The sequence below is a fragment of the Salmo trutta genome, chromosome 12 (assembly GCF_901001165.1).
Source record: "Salmo trutta chromosome 12, fSalTru1.1, whole genome shotgun sequence".
Taxonomy (NCBI): Eukaryota; Metazoa; Chordata; class Actinopteri; order Salmoniformes; family Salmonidae; genus Salmo; species Salmo trutta.
Genome location: NC_042968.1, coordinates 65,913,185 through 65,934,272, shown reverse-complemented (window position 1 = coordinate 65,934,272; position 21,088 = coordinate 65,913,185). Strand labels below are relative to the sequence as shown.

The following is a 21,088-nucleotide window of genomic DNA, read 5'->3' as shown; positions in this document are numbered from 1 at the left end:
GGAATCCTGACTTAATGAAGTGGTGTTTAAAGAGTTCAGCCATGTGCTTCTTGTCAGTAACAACCACATCATCAACTTTAAGGAGGGAGGATTTATTCTCCAGGTCTTTAACCATTTTCCAGAACTTCTTGGATTTAGACCCACAGAGAGAAAACTGCTCCTTAAAGTAACTAACTTTGGCCTTCCAGATAGCCTGAATGCACTTATTTCTCATTTGCCTGAGCGAGAGCCAGTCAGCCTGAGTATGCGTGTGCCGAGCCTTTCGCCAAATGCAATTCTTGAGGTGGAGTAGCTCTGCAAGATCACGGTCGAGCCAGGGTCTGAACCTGTTTTTAATTCTCATTTTCTTTATGGGGGCGTGTTTGTTAACATTACCACAAAAAAGAAGGTCCAAGCGTCTTCGACAGAGGGGATCAAGCTGATTCTATACCATTTTACAGAGGCCAGGTCATGAAGGAAGGCTTGCTCATTAAAGTTTTTTACCAAGCTCCTATGACAAATCAGGACATGTCGTTTCACTGAGCAGCCATTGCGAACACAGGCTGTAAAACAGTGATCACTTTCATTACAGAAAACACCAGACTGATACCTATCAGGATTATTTGTGAGGATAACATCGAGGAGAGTAGCCTTTTCTGGGTGTTTTAGGGAGCACCATTGCAATAGGGCTTAGTCAGGTGGTTTAAGCATGTCTCAGTTTAGGTCACCTAGCAGGACAAATTTAGACTTAGTGTAAGGGGCCAGGAGAGAGCTTAGGGCAGGTAGGGTTCAGACCGGTGCTGATGGAGGACGATAACACCCAGCAACAGTCAACAAAGAGTTAGATGAAAGTTTAATGTGTAAAACCAGCAAATCAAATTGTTTGGAAAATGACAATAGCTTGCCCACTCCATATATCAAGCTGCTCTATCTACACTGATTGGTGAAGGATTCAAAAGGAACAGAAAGGAATTATATAAATCGTTACTTTTTTGGAGGTTCGAACTGATTCAAAACTTAATTTTGCTAGTCAGAACAGTGGAATAGAATGAAAGAAATTATGGTTTTGTTCAGAACAAAACAATTGGAAAATAATTTCAGTTCCAACCCCTGACATAAAGTAACTGGTGATCTTAAGTTTAAATGCAACAATGTTTTAACTTACACACACATTTTTCAAAGAGATAGCTAACGGCAAGCTAGCCGCAATAAAGAACAGTGCCACTTACCAGATGATGATCATTTGAAACGTAATTTATTGTTGAAAGTTCATCTTCAAAAGTCGATGATAACAAATTAGCAATATCCTCCGAGTCTTCGATAACACCTGCTGCTGCTGCAGCCACAACCGCACATAACAAAAGTTGGCTATACCGTGCGAAAACTACTGCTGCTATTGTGCTCTCGGTACTGACGTCTCAGGGCCTTCGAGAATGTACAAGTTTTTACCCAGAAATATGTAATAACGGTCCCACCCATTGCAAGTCTAAATCTAATTGGTTTTTCACTCTCACTCCAAAATTCTGTCATAATACAGTTGAATGTCCGATGCCTTCTATCTAGCTTCAGAGGGCCTAGCCAATGGCTGAGCTAGTTAGCTAGATTTTTCTGCCCAGAGACCAGCAAAGAAAAATCCTGATTGGATCTTTTTTTTCTGTAATGTGTTAATCCTTCACTTTATTACACAAACTGAATACATATAATCAGAATATAATTTAAATTATTGAACAAATGAAATATACATTTAAAATAATTGTAAATACAAAAATAAAATACAAACTCTATAGATCCTTAGGGCTTCACTGAAGGACTAGAAGACCCTAATGAGACATACTCTACCAGCACACACAGCACACAGCTCACTATACTGTTTGTCAGGACCTGTTTTGAACCCTATAATACTTTCTCTGGTCTTATATAACAAATAACACGTACAAATAGTATGTAAAAACACAAACACATTGCCCTAGGGGCTGGTAAAAGACCAACAAATAGTTGCTAGGCGTGCCCTGTACAGTTACATTATAGCATCAACTCATTCCAGGAACATGAAAGACATGGACAGGTTTCCCCAGAGGGCTGAGAATACAGAGCATTCGGAGAGTATTCAGACCCCTTGACTTTTTCCACATTTTGTTATGTTACAGCCGTATTCTAAAATGTATTAAAAGCTTTTTTCCTTCATCAATCTACACACAATACCCCATAATGACAAGCAGAAACAGGTTTTTAGAAATGTTTGCTACTTTGTTGAAGCACCTTTGGCAGTGATCACAGCCCAAGTCTTCTTGGGTATGAAGCTACAAGCTTGGCACACCTGTATTTGGGGAGTTTCTCCCACTCATCTCTGCAGATCCTCTCAAGCTCTGTCAGGTTGGATGGGGAGCGTTGCTATACAGCTATTTTCAGGTAGATCGGGTTCAAGTCCGGGCTCTGGCTGGGCCACTCAAGGACATTCAGAGCCTTGTCCCGAAGCCACTCCTGCGTTGTCTTGGCTGTGTGCTTAGTGTCGTTGTCCTGTTGGAACTTGAACCTTAGCCCCAGTCTGAGGTCCTGAGCGTTCTGGAGCAGGTTTTCATCAAGGATCTCTCTGTACTTTGCTCCATTCATCTTTGTCTCGATCCTGATTAGTCTCACAGTCCCTACTGCTGAAAAACATCTCCACAGCATGATGATGCCACCACCATGCTTCACCACAGCGTGACGCTTGGCATTCAGACCAAAGAGTTCAATCTTGGTTTCATCAAACCAGAGAATCTTGTTTCTCATGGTCTGAGAGTCCTTTAGGTGCCTTTTGGCAAACTCCAAGCGGGCCGTCATGTGCCTTTTACTGAAGAGTGGCTTCCGTCTAGCCACTCTACCATAAAGGCCTGATTGGTGGAGTGTTGCAGAGATGGTTGTCCTTCTAGAAGGTTCTCCCATCTCCACAGAGGAACTTTAAAGCTCTGTCAGAGTGACCATCGGGTCATCTAGGAAGAGTCTTGGTGGTTACAAACTTCTTCCATTTAAGAATGATGGAGGCCACTGTGCTCTTGGGGACCTTCAATGCCCCAGATCTGTGCCTCACAATCCTATCAATCCTATCAATCCTATCTCCTTCGACCTCATGGCTTGGTTTTTGCTCTGACATGCACTGCCAACTGTGTGACCTTATATAGACAGGCGTGTGCCTTTCCAAATCATGTCCAATTAATTGAATCAAGGGGTCTGAATACTTTCCGAAGACACGGTATGTCCTTCCCCATCTGCCTTTCCTCCTCTCCTCCCCTCTGCTCCTGTCGTGGCTGCTAGGCAGGTCTGCCGGTAAAGTGGGGGGCCAGGGGAGGGAGGAGGTGTAAGGGGTCAGGAAGGACAAGCTGGGGCTGCTCAGGGAAGACTGACTGTTTCTGAGATAAGTGCAGGTGCCTATAGCCGGGAGACTGACAGTCTTGCCGGTGGCAACAGACAGCAGGAAAAAAAGGAGCTCATCACCGATCCCACTTTGCTCCCACACTTTGCTTTGCTCTGGATTGGATGAGATGCTGAGATGGGATTGCGGGAATACCGGGCAGCATCTCTCTCTCTCTCTCTCTCTCTCTCTCTCTCTCTCTGCATTCTTTAATTATTATTATTTTGGGCCAGACAGACCTGAAAAAAGGTATTTATTTTATTGTATCTTTCAGAAGTGTTTCTGCAGCCAATACTTTGATTATTACTCTGAGACTGTAGCAGAGTTTGGTTTCGTTAGCCCCTCCTCCTGTACCCATCGCCTGTCAACCCTCAGGGGTGCACTTTCACTTTACATGCAATAGGCCTATGGATGAAGCCCCCTGTGTCTCTCCTCCCTATCCAATCTGCCTATTAACCTTTCACTATATCCGGTGAGTGGCACAGAGCCAGACATCATGCCAGGTTAAACTGTCAGACAGAGAAGAGAGAGGGAAGAGAGAGAAGGAGGAAAGGAGAGAGGGAGGGGGTGACAGAGAGAGAAGGGGGAAAGGGATGTAAGGGAAATTGTAAGATAGTAGAAGACAGAGGCAGCAGGTAGGCAAAGAGAATGGGGTGAGAGGGAGAGAGAGAGAGAGAGAGAGAGAGATAGAGAGAGAGAGAGAGAAGGAAATGGTAAGATAGTGGAAGACAAATTCTGCAGGTAGGACAGATTCAGGAGGATCGATGTGTCTGCTTTGTTTTGTCATTAAAGACCCCAAAGGTCAAGTGAGATTCCACACAGCAGCATGCCGCAGCAAGGTCTGGATAAAATACTTTACACACAAGGTCAAAGGCACACACACACTCAGCTTTTTGTTTTGGCTTACAGCTAAACAAACATCAACCTTGCTGTAGGTTTTCAATTTGTTGGAGGACGACATGTTGGAGGTGATCCAGCCTGTTATTGCCCCTAGACTCTCTGGGGTTTTTTTTCTTGGGGGGGGGGGGTAGATCAGATTTAATCTTGCAGATAGATTGTGGGTTCTATCAATTTATATTTTCCACCAACCCTGCCATCCCTACCCTGATTGGAATAATCTAACAGACAACAATACTTCTACTGCTACATACAGCTATTTTCTCTCACATGTATGGTGCATGTTGTTAAATAATTATACATATATTCCTAATTTCCTCTTTCCTCAAGTGCTGGGTTTTCACTCACAGCGGCCAATCCACCATTCAGTCTGATCTTAACTCCAGCTCTCCGATGTCCACAGATTAACTCATCTTTCCCAGTATAATGCAATTTTGCTATTTCCATTTGCAATACATCCCTCCATTTTACTGTGATGTCTTATGAGGTTCTCTGTTTCTCTCTCTCCATTTCTTTCTCTCTTTCCCTCTCCCTCTCTCCCTATGTCTCTCTCTCTCTCTGTCTCTCTCTTTCTCTCTCTCTGTCTCGCTTGATGTGTAGCCTAAATAAATTGCCTTTTTTGCTTTTTAGTGAGGACATACCCATCCCATTCCTGAGCTTTTGCGCACACAGACACACACCCACACACACAAACAAACAAACACACACTTATAGTTCAGGTCTCTTACTGTAAGTAACTCAAGGAGAGGACAAAGTGCCTGTCTGCTTGACCTTTACATAGCTTTTTTGTTGGAAGCTGGTTTTCTCATTGCTAGAATGATGGACTAATTATGTAGGGTGAAATCATCTGCGCTGTGATTGAGTCAAATCCCATATGATTATATTGGTATTCCCTTTCTCCATCAGTCCAGTGGGCTATAACTCTGATTCTCAATGGTGTATGCTAGTTTTTGTCCTAGCCTTTTAATCAGAGGCTGGTTTAGAGTTGGGTAAGTAGATGAAAGGACAGTGGCAGTGTGGGTGTCCTGGTGTGGTGTGTGTGTGGCTGTATTGTGGTGTGTGTGTGGCTGTTGTGTTGTGTTGTTGCGGGTGATAGGAATCTCCTCTCCCAGTGCTGAAGGAGCCCGCACTGTAGTTGATAACTGTGCCAGGTCAATGCCATGGAGGAGCTGTGTATTCTAACTTGTCATGCATCGATTTCCCAGCCAGCCAGAGGAGGAGAGCAGTCTCACTCACTCACTCACTCACTCACTCACTCACTCACTCACTCACTCACACACACACACACACACACACACACACACACACACACACACACACACACACATACACACACAGAAACACAGAGGGAGAGAGAGAAACCATCACACACACACATAATCATAAACTCATGTACACACACACACCCATGCACACACAGACACACACACACACAGAGAGACAGAGTGAGCCCTCTCTCCACAGAGAGACACAGCTGGATGCTTGGTCAACACACAAACAGTGTCAGCAGGGAGTGTAGCCCACCACAGTCAATATGAGACTGGGATTTAGTGATAGGAAGAGGAGAAGAGAGGAGAGGAGAGGATATTACTTGTTGTCCTCCTTAGGGGCTGTCCTTTCAGTACCGAGCACTGTCCTCTGTGTCTCTCTCTCTCTCTCTCTCTCTCTCTTAGGTGTGTCTCAGAGTCAGCATAGGGAATGCCCAAGCCAGTGTACAGTATGAAAAGCTTTAGATTTATACAATAGACTTTTGGGCAACACAGAACCTATAAGCTCAGCAGAATGGCCCAGTACTGCCCAAAACCCCTCGACCCACAAAACATCTTTCTCCATTCTCTCCACTCTCCAGTCAGCAGACGAGTGAAATGCTGATGTCGTCATTCTTCTAATTCAGCTGCTATAGATGGCAACTTTTTCAATTTTCCTTCTTTCCCCAGTAGCCTTTGCAGCTATCAGATGTATTAGATTGGCTTCCATAGGTCAGGCAGTAGACTGAGGCTCTGGGCCAGTGGCTGTGTTTGAGTGTCCACATGTGGTAGTGTGGTGATATAGTGAGCTGGCTGCTGAGTTAAGCAAGCAGGAAATCAGAGTGCCCTGGTTTGGTTTGACAGCACTGCTGAGGTGCAAACACACTGCTCACAGAATCAACACTTTCAGAAGTGTCACTTTTCTCTTTCACTCCAAGACTTGAGATGTCAAACACACGCGTGCATGTACACATGCTTGCGCACAGACACACACACACACACACACACACACTGATTAGTGTAGTCATGGTGACTAACTTTCTGGTTTTGTTCGTTAGCTGGACTTCTGAATTGGTTTGAATCGAATTATTATTTTTTTATTTGGTGAGGTAGAAGGATTTGTACATTTTGATTAGAAAACGTAACTTAATGTGCTTCCTAGTGAAAGTTAAGAGTCCTTAAAACGTTGCACAGAAACTTTTCCCAGTTTGCAGCCCTGAACTCTACTAATACCATGGATGGGGAGGCACATATCATCGGTAGGATTGCGGTGTAAGCACAAAGCAATTTGGGTAATGGAATTTGTGGAGTGTTGTCAATAGAAGGGGGGGTCCTGGCTATCGATGCAAGTCGTTCATCACTCAACGCTGATCAAAAGCCCATTTAAAACTAACCAACTCTGACTGCATGCTCAGAGATGGAGGAGAAAATGCTTGAGTGGTTAGAGAGGATGTCAGTACTTAACTTTCATTTTAGCCAGACATGATTAACTCTCAGATTTGTGCAACTGACTAGGCTTCCCCTTTCCCTTCCCTCTCCCAATGTTCTTATCCCTTGCTTGCTAGCTAGACAACTTTGGCTAACACAGTCACATCAAACAGTGCACCCAGAATAACGGAATACATCCATAACAATGAGCTAATGATGCACGATTTCGTCTGGCATAGGACATTTGCTCCGCTGTCAGGACACTGTTCAGAGAAGCTAGCCAACTCACTTAGACAGCTAACACAATCACTTCAAATTGAATCTGGAATGACAGCAAACGAGCTGCATTTTGTGTTTTCTATTGGGATTTCTTTGTATATATCCATAAAAACTATGCTGATTCATGATTTCGACTAGCTGAGAAAAGCTACCAGACTGACAGACCAGTCTGTCTGGTCCCGACTCCCGGCACGTTCATTGCTATGGGACAGCTGGAGATTGAATTTCAATATTTAAACAATGTTGCAAATGTCAGAGAGACAGACAGCAAGGTTTTTACAAATCTCTGCTGTTGAAAACTAAATGTTAGTCTAAAAGAAGTGTGAGATAATGTCTAGAGGTTTTTACAGTGGAGATCAAGTTTAAAAATTGCCTGGCTGGGTTGATGAGACACTGTATTGCGCAGTCTGATGGAACAGAGTAAATAGGCATTTTAACATCATAGATTTAGCCGGTGGTAACTTGTGGAATAGACACCTGCTGGAACCCGGTTTTAACCAATCAGCATCTAGAGTTAGACATACCCATTGTATAACCTCAAATATGCTCATGTACGTGCTCAAACACACATCAAATATATACTGTAAATGTTTAAACACACGCACCTGCACATTCATAACACTGACACATTCACAGGGGTTTGGAATGGCTGGAATGGTCCTTAACACTTCCTGTTTTGTCTCCTCCAGGATTGGCTGAGTAAGTTTGGGTATCTCCCACCCCCTGACCCGGTGACTGGACAGCTCCAGACCAAGGAGGCCCTGACCAAAGCCATCAAAGCTATGCAGAAGTTTGGAGGACTGGAGGAGACCGGCGTGCTAGGTGCGTGTGTGTGTGTGCGTGCATGTGTGTGGCACGTATGCACACACTGTCTTTGTCTTTGTCTTTGTCTTGTTTACGTTCTGCTAAAACAATACAGCTTTAATTGATTAATGGGTGGACATGCTCACTAGTTTACTACTCAATATGAATGTGTACATCTGCGTATCTGTTCCCCTGCTCAGACCAAGCCACCCTGGGCCTGATGAAGACCCCGAGGTGTTCCCTCCCGGACCTGTCTGAGACCGAGGCGGTGGTGGGCCGCAGGAGACGAGCCCTGACGCCCCAGAACAAGTGGAGCAAGAGACACCTCTCCTGGAGGTACAGTACACTACAATAGAATAAACACACCTGGCCACAACGTCAGTCTGTGTGCTATCAGTGTGAAGGTTGACCGGGGAGATGTAGAGTGGACTGGGTATGGTAGAGAGTATGGTACCAGGGATGGTAGGGAACACATAACCTGCTTTGCATGTACAATCTAGTCCATGGCTAATGACGCACATGGTGTTGAGCAGGTGTGTTGGATTTCAGGGAGGGTCAGCGTTAGATGTGTGAGGTTACTTTATGAAATGGGTGAAACATTGTACAAACAGTCCCTGCATGTGGACCTCTGTGCTGGACTGCAGATGGATGTGTGTGCAGGCCAGGGTCATGGGGAAGGGAAGCAAGGGGGAGGGGAGGGTGAAACCATTACTATACTGAACAAAAATATAAATGCAACATGCAACAATTTCAACTATTTTACTGAGTTACAGTTCATAAAAGGAAATCAGTACATTTAAATACATTCATTAGGCCCTAATCTATGGATTTCACATGACTGGGCAGGGGCGCAGCCATGGGTTGGCCTGGGAGGGCATAGGCCCACACACTTGGGAGCCAGACCCACCTTCTGGGGAGCCAGGCCCAGCAAATTCGAATGTGTTTATCCCCACAAAAGGGCTATATTACAGACAGAAATACTCCTCAGTTTCATCAGCTGTCCGAGTTGCTGGTCTCAGACTATCCCGCAGGTGAAGAAGCCAGATGTGGAGGTCCTGGACTGGCGTGGTTACACATGGTGTGAGGTTGTGAGGCCAGTTGGACATACTGCCAAATTCTCTAAAACAAGGTTGGTAGAGACATGAACATTCAATTCTCTGGCAGCAGCTCTGGTGGACATTCCTGCAGTCAGCATGCCAATTGCACGCTCCCTCAAAACTTAAAACATCTGTGGCATTGTGTTGTGTGACAAAACTACACATTTTAGAGTGGCCTTTCATTGTCCCCAGCGAAAGATGCACCCACCTGTGTAATGCTTATGCAGTTTAATCAGCTTCTTGATATGCCACAACTGTCAGGTGGATGGATTATCTTGGCAAAGGATAAACACTCACTAACAGGGATGTAAACACATTTCTGCACCAACTTTTAGAGAAATACGCTTTTTGTGCATATGGAACATTTCTGTGTGCGTGCGTACGTGTGCATGAAAGACCTGAGAGAGATGGATTGTAAAGTTGCTGACACCTACATAGCCTCTCTCACATGCACGCACGCACGCACGCACGCACGCACACACACACACACACACACACACACACACACACACACCTTTCTTCCCCCCTCATTGACAGATCCTGCAGTTGTATCTATCTCTTTCCTTTTTTCCCTCTCTCTCGCTCTCTCTCGCTCTCTCTCTCTCTCTTTCTCTCTCTCCCTCTCTCCTTCTTTCGCCTGCATTCAAGTGTCAATCATATGCCTTGCTCCTGTCTGCTTGCTCCTGCTCTCCTCTCACGTCTACTGTCTGCTGGCAGCCTGACTGTCTGTTGAGACCAGGAAGAATGTGTTTGTATTAACACTAGTACTGATTTGTACATAGTCCTGAAAACACTGTGCTCACTGGATGGAGAGCTGGAGTTTTCTCTCACAGAATTCTTGGTTTGGGCTGTAGAGCTCAGAGACCAAGCAGATCTTGTATATGCTTCTTTACCTGGGGGTTTGGAAAGTAGCACCCATTAATTATCTGTTGACTTAAACCCAGTCTTGCCTCACAGCACCGTGCAAATGAAAGCATCCCAGAAAAAAATCTTGAATCCATGTTCCTCCAGTCATCTAAAGAGTTCATTAAACTGGTGAAGTTCTCTCTCAGTCAGTTCTACTTACCTCTCTCAGTCACAGACTGGCCTCGGGTCTACCAGCCCCAGTGAGAGTAAGGTCAGGGCTCAAACACTGTAATAATGTTCCTTAATAGTTTGTTTGAGAGTGCTGGAGATAAGGGGCTGGTGTAGAGCAGAGGGTCATGGGGCAGGGGCTTGGCTGGGAGCTGTGTGGAGAGGAATACACACAAACACACTCAGGGAAGTTCAGTGGAGTCCACAGTTCAACACAGTTCCACATATAGATATATAGGGAGCCATTTGCTGCTGGCGTTAAGGCGGCACTAGTGTCAAACGCACATTAGTTTGCAATTTCGTCATCTAAAAACGGTCATTTTCCAGCCCTAACGCCAGGTTCGGCAATTTACCTGTCTTATATCAGCACGCTTGTGCTCAGATGGGAGGGGTGGAAATATTTTAGACTTGTCCTTTACAACATGATCCAAAGTTCTAATTTCAGGCAGCACTGTTAGGGATATTTAAGATCAAACAAAAACTGTTTTTAGAGGTAACGCAGTTGGTTATGCCATGAATTTTGAGAGCGGAAACAGCCTATCCAGCCATGACGCACACTGTCCATATTCGCGTGGAACAAGAGTAGACTAATGTGCCTTTGATGCATGTATACTTTGTATTTAGTTAAAATTCCCAATGCAATTGCAAAGTAGTCAATACTGTCGATAAAGGGTTTGGCTCCTGAGACCGATTGGAAATACATCTTAATCACCAAAGATGTATTAAAATATCAAGTTTGAGAGGAGTAAAACAGTGAGCAGACATTCCCTTTTTATCTCTGCATTGTAGGCAGGCCCACATTATTTTAGCCATGCAGGTCCCGTGCGTTAAACCCCCTCCATGATGTAGGCTACGTGTCATGCCCATCGTGGACCAGGCCAATGTCCTCGCCCAGTTCATCATCTCTTGTCCCCATGCCAACCGGGCCAACGTCCTCGCCCAGTAATCATCTGTTGTCACGGTTTCAAGACCAAGGATCTTATCCTGCATGAGGCTCGAATGAGGGGTAACCTGTTACATAAAGGACATCCCTTCCGTGCCTATGAGGATTATGCGCCAGATGTGGCAACATCGTGCCGACGACAGGGATGTCATAACCAAACTCTACAAACTCCATCTTCGCCCAGCCTTGCTCTTCCCTGCCAGACTCAGAATTACCGCTCCTTCTAGTGAGAAGATTTGTCTCCTCGGTTTTGGACGCAAAGTTTATTCGGGAATATTCACCAATCCCACCGTACAGGTTAGAGCGCCTTGTCATTGTGTGTTAGGTTCTGCTCATGGACTCAAATCCATACTGTGCCATAGCGGGTGAAATCTTATTAAACTGTCTCAGCAAGGGCTGCCGACTGTAGTTTTATTGTTGCTCTCGGACATATTAGACACTGAGCCGGGCCAGTGGAGGGCGGTCAGAGCTTTCATTTCACTTTCATTTCACTTTCATTTCACTTTCATTCTGGCTGGACGACTGACCTGTCGTTGGAGTTTAGAGCGATGCCTGTTTGAGTGGCAGGTTCGATCATTGACGCTTTCAGATGGATATTCTTCTATTCCCCCATTTTTGTTTTGTTTCATTATTTATTTATTTCTCAAATCTTGCATTATTATTATTATTATTATTATCATCATACCTTTTATTTATTGTTGGCAGAGGACTGGTGGTGATGGTTGGGGCGGGGCAGATGGGGTGGCATCAGACACCTGGATATCATGTCGGAGTTTTGTGCCGTTCTGCTTCTGTCATTGCCGCAGGCCCGTTCTACCCATTAGGTTCCCACCAGACTCCTGTGGTGATTGTGTATATATTTGTAGGTGTGTGTACATATAATTATTATTTGTATTTTATTTTTCTCTCTTAGCATTTTATTATTATTATTATGTGTATATTTTTATTTAGTTTTTGTTATAAATGTTTGTGTGTATATACAGTTGAAGTCGGAAATTTACATACACTAACGTTGGAGTCATTAAAACTCATTTTTCAACCACTCCACAAATTTCTTGTTAACAAACTGTAGTTTTGGCAAGTCGGTTAGGACATCTACTTTGTGCATGACACAAGTAATTTTTCCAACAAATGTTTACAGACAGATTATTTCACTTTTAATTCATTGTATCACAATTCCAGTGGGTCAGAAGTTTACATACACTAAGTTGACTGTGCCTTTAAATAGCTTGGAAAATTCCAGAAAATTATGTCATGACTTTAGAAGCTTCTGATAGGCTAATTGACATTATCTGAGTCAATTGGTAGTGTACCTGTGGATGTATTTCAAGGCCTACCTTCAAACTCAGTGGCTCTTTGCTTGACATCATGGGAAAATCAAAATAAATCAGCCAAAACCTCAGAAAATGCATTGTAGACCTCCAGAAGTCTGGTTCATCCTTGGAAGCAATTTCCAAACGCCTGAAGGTACCATGTTCATCTGTACAAACAATAGTACACAAGTATAAGCAGCATGGGACCACGCAGCCGTCACCCTGCTCAGGAAGGAGATGCGTTCTGTCTCCTAGAGATGAACGTACTTTGGTGCGAAAAGTGCAAATCAATCCCAGAACAACGGCAAAGGACCTTGTGAAGATGCTGGAGGAAACAGGTACAAAAGTATCTATATCCACAGTAAAACGAGTCCTATATCGACATAACCTGAAAGGCCGCTCAGCAAGGAAGAAGCCACTGCTCCAAAACCACCATAAAAAAAGCCAGACTACGGTTTGCAACTGCACATGGGGACAAAGATCATACTTTTTGGAGAAATTATGAAACAAAAATAGAACTGTTTGGCCATAATGACCATCATTATGTTTAGAGGAAAAAGGGGGAGGCTTGGAAACCAAAGAACACCATCCCAACCGTGAAGCACGGGGGTGGCAGCAACATGTTGTGGGGGTGCTTTGCTGCAGGAGGGACTGGTGCACACAAAATAGATGGCATCACGAGGAGGAAAATTATGTTGCTATATTGAAGCAACATCTCAAGACATCAGTCAGGAAGTTAAAGCTTGGTCGCAAATGGGTGTTCCAAATGGACTATGACCCCAAGCATACTTACAAAGTTGTGGCAAAATGGCTTAAGGACAACAAAGTCAAGGTATTGGAGTGGCCATCACGAAGCCCTGACCTCAACCCTATAGAAGATTTGCGGGCAGAACTGGAAAAGTGTGTGCGATCAAGGAGGCCTACAAACTGACTCAGTTACACCAGCTCTGTCAGGAGGAATGGGACAAAATTCACCCAACCTATTGTGGAAAGCTTGTGGAAGGCTACCCAGAACGTTTGACCCAAGTTTTCATAGGGCTAGGTCTCTTTTTCCTCAGTTTCTGCCTGACTGACGTGCCCAAAGTAAAGTGGCTGTTGCTCAGGCCCTGAAGCCAGGATATGCATATAATTGGTACCACTGGAAAGAAAACACTTTGAAGTTTGTAGAAATGTTCAAATAATGTAGGAGACTATAACACAATAGATATGTAAGGAGCAAATCCAAAGAAAAACCAACCAGAATTTTCTTTTTTGAGAGACCATGCTCTTACAATGGAAACTAAAGGGGCATACTGAATTCTAGCTCCCAGGATGCAATTCCTATGGCTTCCACAGGGTGTCAGCAGTCTATCCTCAAGGTTTCCGGCTTGTAACTTCCAAAACAAATAAGAAAAATGAGTTTTAGTACAGGGACACAGTCTTGAAAATTCGTGTTTGGGCGCGCGATGAAGACAAGACGCATCTGCTAAAATCGGTTTCCTATTGAACATACTTCTTTCCGTAAGAAATATTATAGTTTGATTATATTTAAGGTATCTGAGGAGTAAATAGAAATGTATTTTGACTTGTTGAAACAAAGTTTAGCGGTAGATTTTTGGATTCCTTTCTCTGCATGTTGAACAAGAGGATTACTCAAATCGATGGCGCCAGCTTAACTGACTGTTTGGGATATAAAGAACGATTTTATCTAACAAAACGACACTACATGTTATAGCTGGGACCCTTTGGATGACAAATCAGAGGAAGATTTTCAAAAAGTAAGTGAATATTTAATCGCTATTTGTGAATATACCTGGGCCGGTGGAAAAATATTTTGATGTAGGGCGCCGTCCTCAAGCAATCGCATGGCATGCTTTCGCTGTAATGGCTACTGTAAATCGGACAGTGCCGTTAGATTAACAAGAATTGAAGCTATCAACCGATATAAGACACCTGTATGTACCTAAATGTTTAATAGCCATCATTTTTATGATTATTTATTTGAATTGCACGCCCTTCAGTTTCATCGGAAGTGGTCCCGCTAGCGGGACTCCTAGGCTTATGAAGTTTTAAACAATTTAAAGGCAATGCTACCAAATACTAACTGAGTGTATGTAAACTTCTGACCCACTGGGAATGTGATGAAGGAAATAAAAGCTGAAATAAATCATTCTCTCTACTATTATTCTGACATTTCACATTCTTAAAATAAAGTGGTGATCCTAACTGACCTAATACAGGGAATTTTTACTAGGATTAAATGTCAGGAATTGTGAAAAACTGAGTTTAATTGTATTTGGCTAGGGTGTATGTAAACTTCAGACTTCAACTGTATGTATATATATATGTATGTGCATGTGTGTGTGTGTGTGTATATGTGTATGTCTGTATATATATGTGTGTGTGTGTGTGTGTGTGTGTGTGTGTGTGTGTGTGTGTGTGTGTGTGTGCGCGCACGTGTGTACATGCACACATATATACACGTGTGTGTGTATGTATATATATATATTTATATTTATTTATTTTTGATTAGGGCTAAGTCCTTGTTCCGATCTCCCAACCCACAATATGTAAATGTACTGTTGTCTATATCGGTTGCAGATGGTTTATGTTTAGACCAGCATTGTTCACGCAATATAACCTTGAGATGTTATAGCTTGCTTATCTCATGGGTCGACCCAGGATGGCACTTACAGTGACTTGCGAAAGTATTCACCCCCTTGGCATTTTCCCTATTTTTTGCCTTGTAACCTTGAATTAAAATGGATTTGGGGGGGGGGGGGTGTATCATTTGATTTACACAACATGCCTACCACTTTGAAGATGCTAAATATTTTTTATTGTGAAACATACAAGTAATAAGACAAAAAACATTACTATTCACCCCCCCCCCAAAAAAATGCCAATACTATGTATTGCCTCCTTTTGCAGCAATTACAGCTGCAAGTCTCTTGGGGTATGTCTCTATAAGCTTGGCACAAAACTGCTCCAGCTCCTTCAAGTTGGATGGGTTCCGCTGGTGTACAGCAATCTTTAAGTCATACCACAGATTCTCAATTGGATTGAGGTCTGGGCTTTGACTAGGCCATTCCAAGACATTTAACTGTTTCCCCTTAAACCACTCGAGGGTTGCTTTAGCAGCATGCTTAAGGTCTTTGTCCTGCTGGAAGGTGAACCTCCATCCCAGTCTTAAATCTCTGGAAGACTGAAACAGGTTTCCCTCAAGAATTTCCCTGTACTTATCGTCATCCATCATTCCTTCAATTCTGACCACTTTCCCAGTCCCTGTCGATGGAAATACATCCCCACAGCATAATGCTGCCACCACCATGCTTCGCTGTGGGGATGATGTTCTCGTGGTGATGCGAGGTGTTGGGTTTGTGCCAGACATAGCGTTTTCCTTGATGGCCAAAAAGCTCAATTTTAGTCTCATCTGACCAGAGTGCCTTCTTCCATATGTTTGGCGAGTCTCCCACATGCCTTTTGGCGAACACCAAACAGCAGAGATACTCCAATCTCTGCTGTGGAGCTTTGCAGCTCCTTCAGGGTTATCTTTGGTCTCTTTGTTGCCTCTCTGATTAATGCCCTCCTTGCCTGGTCCGTGAGTTTTGGTGGGCAACCCACTCTTGGCAGGTTTGTTGTGGTGCCATATTCTTTCCTTTTTTTAATAATGGATTTAATTGTGCTCAATGGAATGTTCAAATTTTCGGATATTTTTTTATAACCCAACCCTGATCTGTACTTCTCCACAACTTTGTCCCTGACCTGTTTGGAGAGCTCCTTGGTCTTCATGGTGCCACTTGCTTGGTGGTGCCCCTTGCTTAATGGTGTTGCAGACTCTGGGGCCTTTCAGAACAGGTGTGTATATACTGAGATCATGTGACACATAGATTGCACACAGGTGGACTTTATTTAACTAATTTTGTGACTTCTGAAGGTAATTGGTTGCACCAGATCTTATTTAGGGGCTTCATAGCAAAGGGGGTGAATACATATGCACACACCACTATTCCGTTTTAGATTTTTTTTTAAAAATGTAAACAAGTATTTTTTTTCATTTCACCAATTTGGACTATTTTGTGTATGTCCAAATAAAAATCAATTTAAATGACAGGTTGTAATGCAACAAAATAGGAAAAACGCCAAGGGGGATGAATACTTTTGCAAGGCACTGTACCAACGACAACACAGAGACTAACCCCAGCATTATTGTAGGAAACAGTGAAGGCTTATTTGAGAGGCTGTATCATCTCCATTCAGGCTGCCAGGAGTAGGCAAAACAGAGAAAAATGAGTAGAATTGGAGGGGCAAATTCACTTACTGGATCGGGAGAATGCTAGTCATCCATCTATGGAGAAACATTTTTTTAAATGACCGCTTTGAAATTTGAATATAATCAGATTCTCTCAACTAAAATTGCTAATTCTTTTCTCTATGCCAAGCAAAAATATTTTGAGTTTGGTGACAAACCACACAAATTACTTGCCAGACAACTTCGAAAAACTGAGAGTGACCGAATGATTCACAAAGTTAAATCTGCAACTGGGGAATTACTCTCTTCCCCCAAGGACATCAATGACAGATTTCGTCAGTTTTACATGACATCTAAAGCAGATCCTAATCCCTTAATTATGCAAAACTTTTTGGAGGACTGTAATCTCCCTGCCCTGAACCAGGAAGATTCCAATTTCCTGAATAAGGTAATATCTCTTGGAGAAATTCGAGAAACAATTACATCTCTAAAGAGTGGCAAGACCCTGGGCCCAGATGGATTCCCTCAGCAACATTCTCCCTACCTGCACCAAATGTTGGTTCAGGCCATTGAGGATGGAGATCTCCCACCTACTTTCGATGAGGCGTTTATTACAGTTGTTCATAAAAAGGGTAAAGATCCGGAAGTGGTAGGGTCATACAGACCAATATCTCTCCTTAATACAGACAAAAAGATTTGAGCAAAAACTCTGGCTAATAGGCTTAGCACTTTATTGGGAAAATTGGTCCATTCGGACCAGAATGGCTTTATCCCTAACAGAAACTCATTTTTCAATCTCAGGCGCCTCTTCAACATGATTTATTCTCAGAGGTTACCCAACGTGGACCTTGCCGTTATATCTCTGGACGCCGAAAAGGGCTTTGACCAAGTTGAGTGGTCCTATCTATTCACAGTCCTACAGACATGTAATATTGGAGATGGGTTCACAAAATGGATCCAGCTTTTATATAGGAACCCCTGTGCGAGAATACTCACTAACCAATCATTGTCGCCCCGATTTAACCTTTATAGAGGGGCAAGGTTGTGCGCTGTTGCCTCTGCTTTTTGCTCTAATCATTGAACCTCTCGCTCAGGCAATCAGATCTCATGCAGCAATACACGGCTATAATACTAAAGATACTCTAAATAAGATATCACTATACGCAGATGACATTCTCCTCTATGTAACAGAACCCCAGTCTAGTATTCCAGCTATTCTTGATTTGATGAATTTGTTTGGTACCTTCTCAGGATATAGAATAAATTCTCAGGAAGGAAATTAAAGTCCACTTTGACCCTACACCAATATCATTCCTGCTCCCTGTTGCCAGGAATCCCTCCTTTGCCCCCTCTAACCTTGTTAACACCTTTGAGCAATGGGGAGAGCTAGGGATCAATACCACAGTGGATCTATATATAGAAGGGACCTTTGCCTCTGATTTGTTGAAGGAAAGCTATAATCTTCCCAGAAGTAACTTTTTCAGATACCTACAGATTAGAGACTATGTTAGAAAACATCTTCCTACATTTATAAATGCTAAACCTTCCATGTTTGACGGATGCATCAACATTTGTCCCACCTCAGGCAAACTGATTTCTTGTCTATATGACGCTTTTCAATCTGCTAGCACACCATCTACTGATGCCATTAAGGCAAAATGGGAAGAAGAGCTAGGCACTAACATTTCTGTTGCAGACTGGGAAGATAGCTTGGAGTATATCCACACCTGCTCCATTAACTCCAGACACCATCTCATACAATTCAAGATCTTACACAGATTACACTATTCCAAAACTAAGCTGCATAGGATATTTCCTGATACCTCCCCTATGTGTGATAAATGTCATGCTGTGCAGGGTACACTACTCCACTGCTTTGCCCTATGCTCTAACTTGTATTGTTATTGGTGTGGAATTGTTAGGATACTCTCTGAAGTTCTGGACACTTCAATTGACCCAGACGCGCTTCTGATCATCCTGGGAGTGTCTGAAACCCTAAACAGATTAACCAACCCCCAAAAACAACTCATCTCTTAGTCTCATTTCGGCAAAAAAATGTATCTTGTTGTTTCGGAAAAGGAAGGAAGCTCCCTCTACCAAATTATGGCTCAGCGAATTGGCAAACACTGTACACTTAGAAAGAATAAAATATATTCTGAACAATAAATGATCAACATTTGATCAAATCTGGCAGCCTCTCCTCTCTTACTTGGACCATTCAGTGCTGTGGGGAGGTAAGAGGGGGGAGGCTGACATCTGCCTTCTTTCTGTTTACATGTCCTTGTTTTGTATTATTTACTTTGTACCTAGAACTCTGGGTCTTTTTGTTTCTGTCTTCTCTTTTATGTTTAGATAAGAATTTCATAGTTGTCTTTTCTACAAAATACTTCTACACCATTCTTGTGTGTGTTCAATAAAAAATATTTGAACAGAGAATTTCTTTTTATAAACAGGTTACTTGTTTTTCATTACATTTTATTACAACCAATCTTATTAGAATGATTCACCTTCCTGGTTTTATGCGTTGCGCGCATGCAATGCAATTTCTGGAGATGTGTGAATGCGATGTGATCTGTAAGATGTGTTCTGATTATGTTCAGAAAACATAGGCCTTTTGGGAGCAGTATAACGGTGAGTGGACATGCTCCCTTTCTCTTTATATTGGATCTTTGTCCAGCTACTGTGAGAAGTTTGGATGTGAGTAAAACCCTCCATAGTCTGCTTTGTTTTAATATTATATGCCCACGGGCCGAAGTTATGGTGCCTGTAAGTGTGACATAGCATATTTAAAACAAGATGTTGTTTCGCTTTGTTTAGGCCTTATCAATAATGAATTTAATCTTGCTTTTTGACAATGTTTGCCATGTCCATGCTCAGCCATAATATAATTTACAGTAGGCCTAGCCTCTACATCAGTGTGAATGATTTTGAAGACATGCAATTACTTAGAACAATGTGGACTGTAAATGGGTTCAAGTTAACGTATTTAGCAAAGATAGGTCTATATTGTTACCTTCGTCAAAAGGAGTCGACCAAGGTGCAGCGTGGAATATGTTAATCTTGTGATTTATTTACTCAGAACACGATAAAAAGTACTGAACATAGAAAATACGACCGTCACGTTCTGTAGGCACACAAAGCAATACAAAAATAAGATCCCACAAACACATGTGGAAAAAAGGCTGCCTAAGTATGGTTCCTAATCAGAGACAATGATAGACAGCTGCCTCTGGTTAGGAACCATACTCGGCCCAACACAAAGAAATACAAAACATAGAATGCCCACCCCACCCCACACCCTGACCTAACCACATAGAGAAACAAACCCTCTCTCTCACGTCAGGGCGTGACATATATTTAGTTATTTCGTTTCTAAAAGCCTTTTAACAAACTATAACAGACTAACATTGGAATTACAGTTGATTCCAAGGCAATACATTAAAGGATTGTAAATACACAACTGGAAGCAACCACATATTTCCCCATGGAGCACGTTCTGATTGGCCAGTGAGTGGCCAAGCCTCGACACTACCACAACTTGATTATTCATCAAACACCGATAATTGTAATAGTAAAAAAAGCTAAAATATTTATGACACACCCCAGAACCTATAGCGCTACAGCCTGCGCTTACATTTACCATTGCGTTGGGTTCGTTAAAATAGAGCCCATGGCACAGGAGGCCATGGGAAGAATGGAGCAAATGGAATGGAAACCTGGAAACCATGTGTTTGATGTATTTGTTACCATTCCACATATTCCGCTCTAGTCATTACCACGAGCCCGTTAAGGTGCCACCAACCTCCTGTGGCTTGTTAGTGGGCTAGCAGCCCTAGCCTGTCAGCGAAGGTTATTCTCTATTGGGCTGGATTACCATATCGACCCATTGAAGGAAGGGGTATTTGTAACATAATCAATAGCAGAGGCAGAACTCACAGCCAGTCCAAAACAGGCTCTATTTTAGGAACACACAAACATATAATACTGTATCTTAAACCCCAAACTAGGGATTGATCTTGTGTTGTTTTGTTGTCCATGTATCATATTATTTTTTTGAAAGTATGAGACTGGTTGATTTCGATTTGATGTCAAAAGATAGACTAGTCACCTGTGAGACAACACTTAAAGGAATATTTCGGGATTGAGGCCCTTTATCTGCATGCTAGCAGATACCCATATACTTCCAGTCATTGCGCTAACGCTAGTTAGAATTGGCTTGCGAAACTACATCTAACTTCCTTCATACTGGACACAGAGACATAAAAATGGTATCCACTAGTTCATCTGACTCTGTGGAAGTAAAATCCCAAAGTATCCTTTTAACAGTGAGAAGTATGGAACAATGATCATGGTAAATCCAGTAATAATGCCTTGATGTCATGCGACACGCTATCGTTGACTGGAGTAA

General features: G+C 42.8%; 1 protein-coding gene across 1 annotated transcript in view; it reads left to right on the top strand.

The window, feature by feature from the left end:
* LOC115204016 (matrix metalloproteinase-17) overlaps positions 1-21,088 on the top strand; it is an 85,622-nt gene that overhangs the window by 40,484 nt on the left and 24,050 nt on the right. The window contains exons 2-3 of the mRNA XM_029769213.1: positions 7,908-8,040; positions 8,223-8,358. Of these exons, the coding sequence (XP_029625073.1) occupies positions 7,908-8,040; positions 8,223-8,358 (269 nt within the window). The remainder of the gene's footprint in view (positions 1-7,907; positions 8,041-8,222; positions 8,359-21,088) is intronic.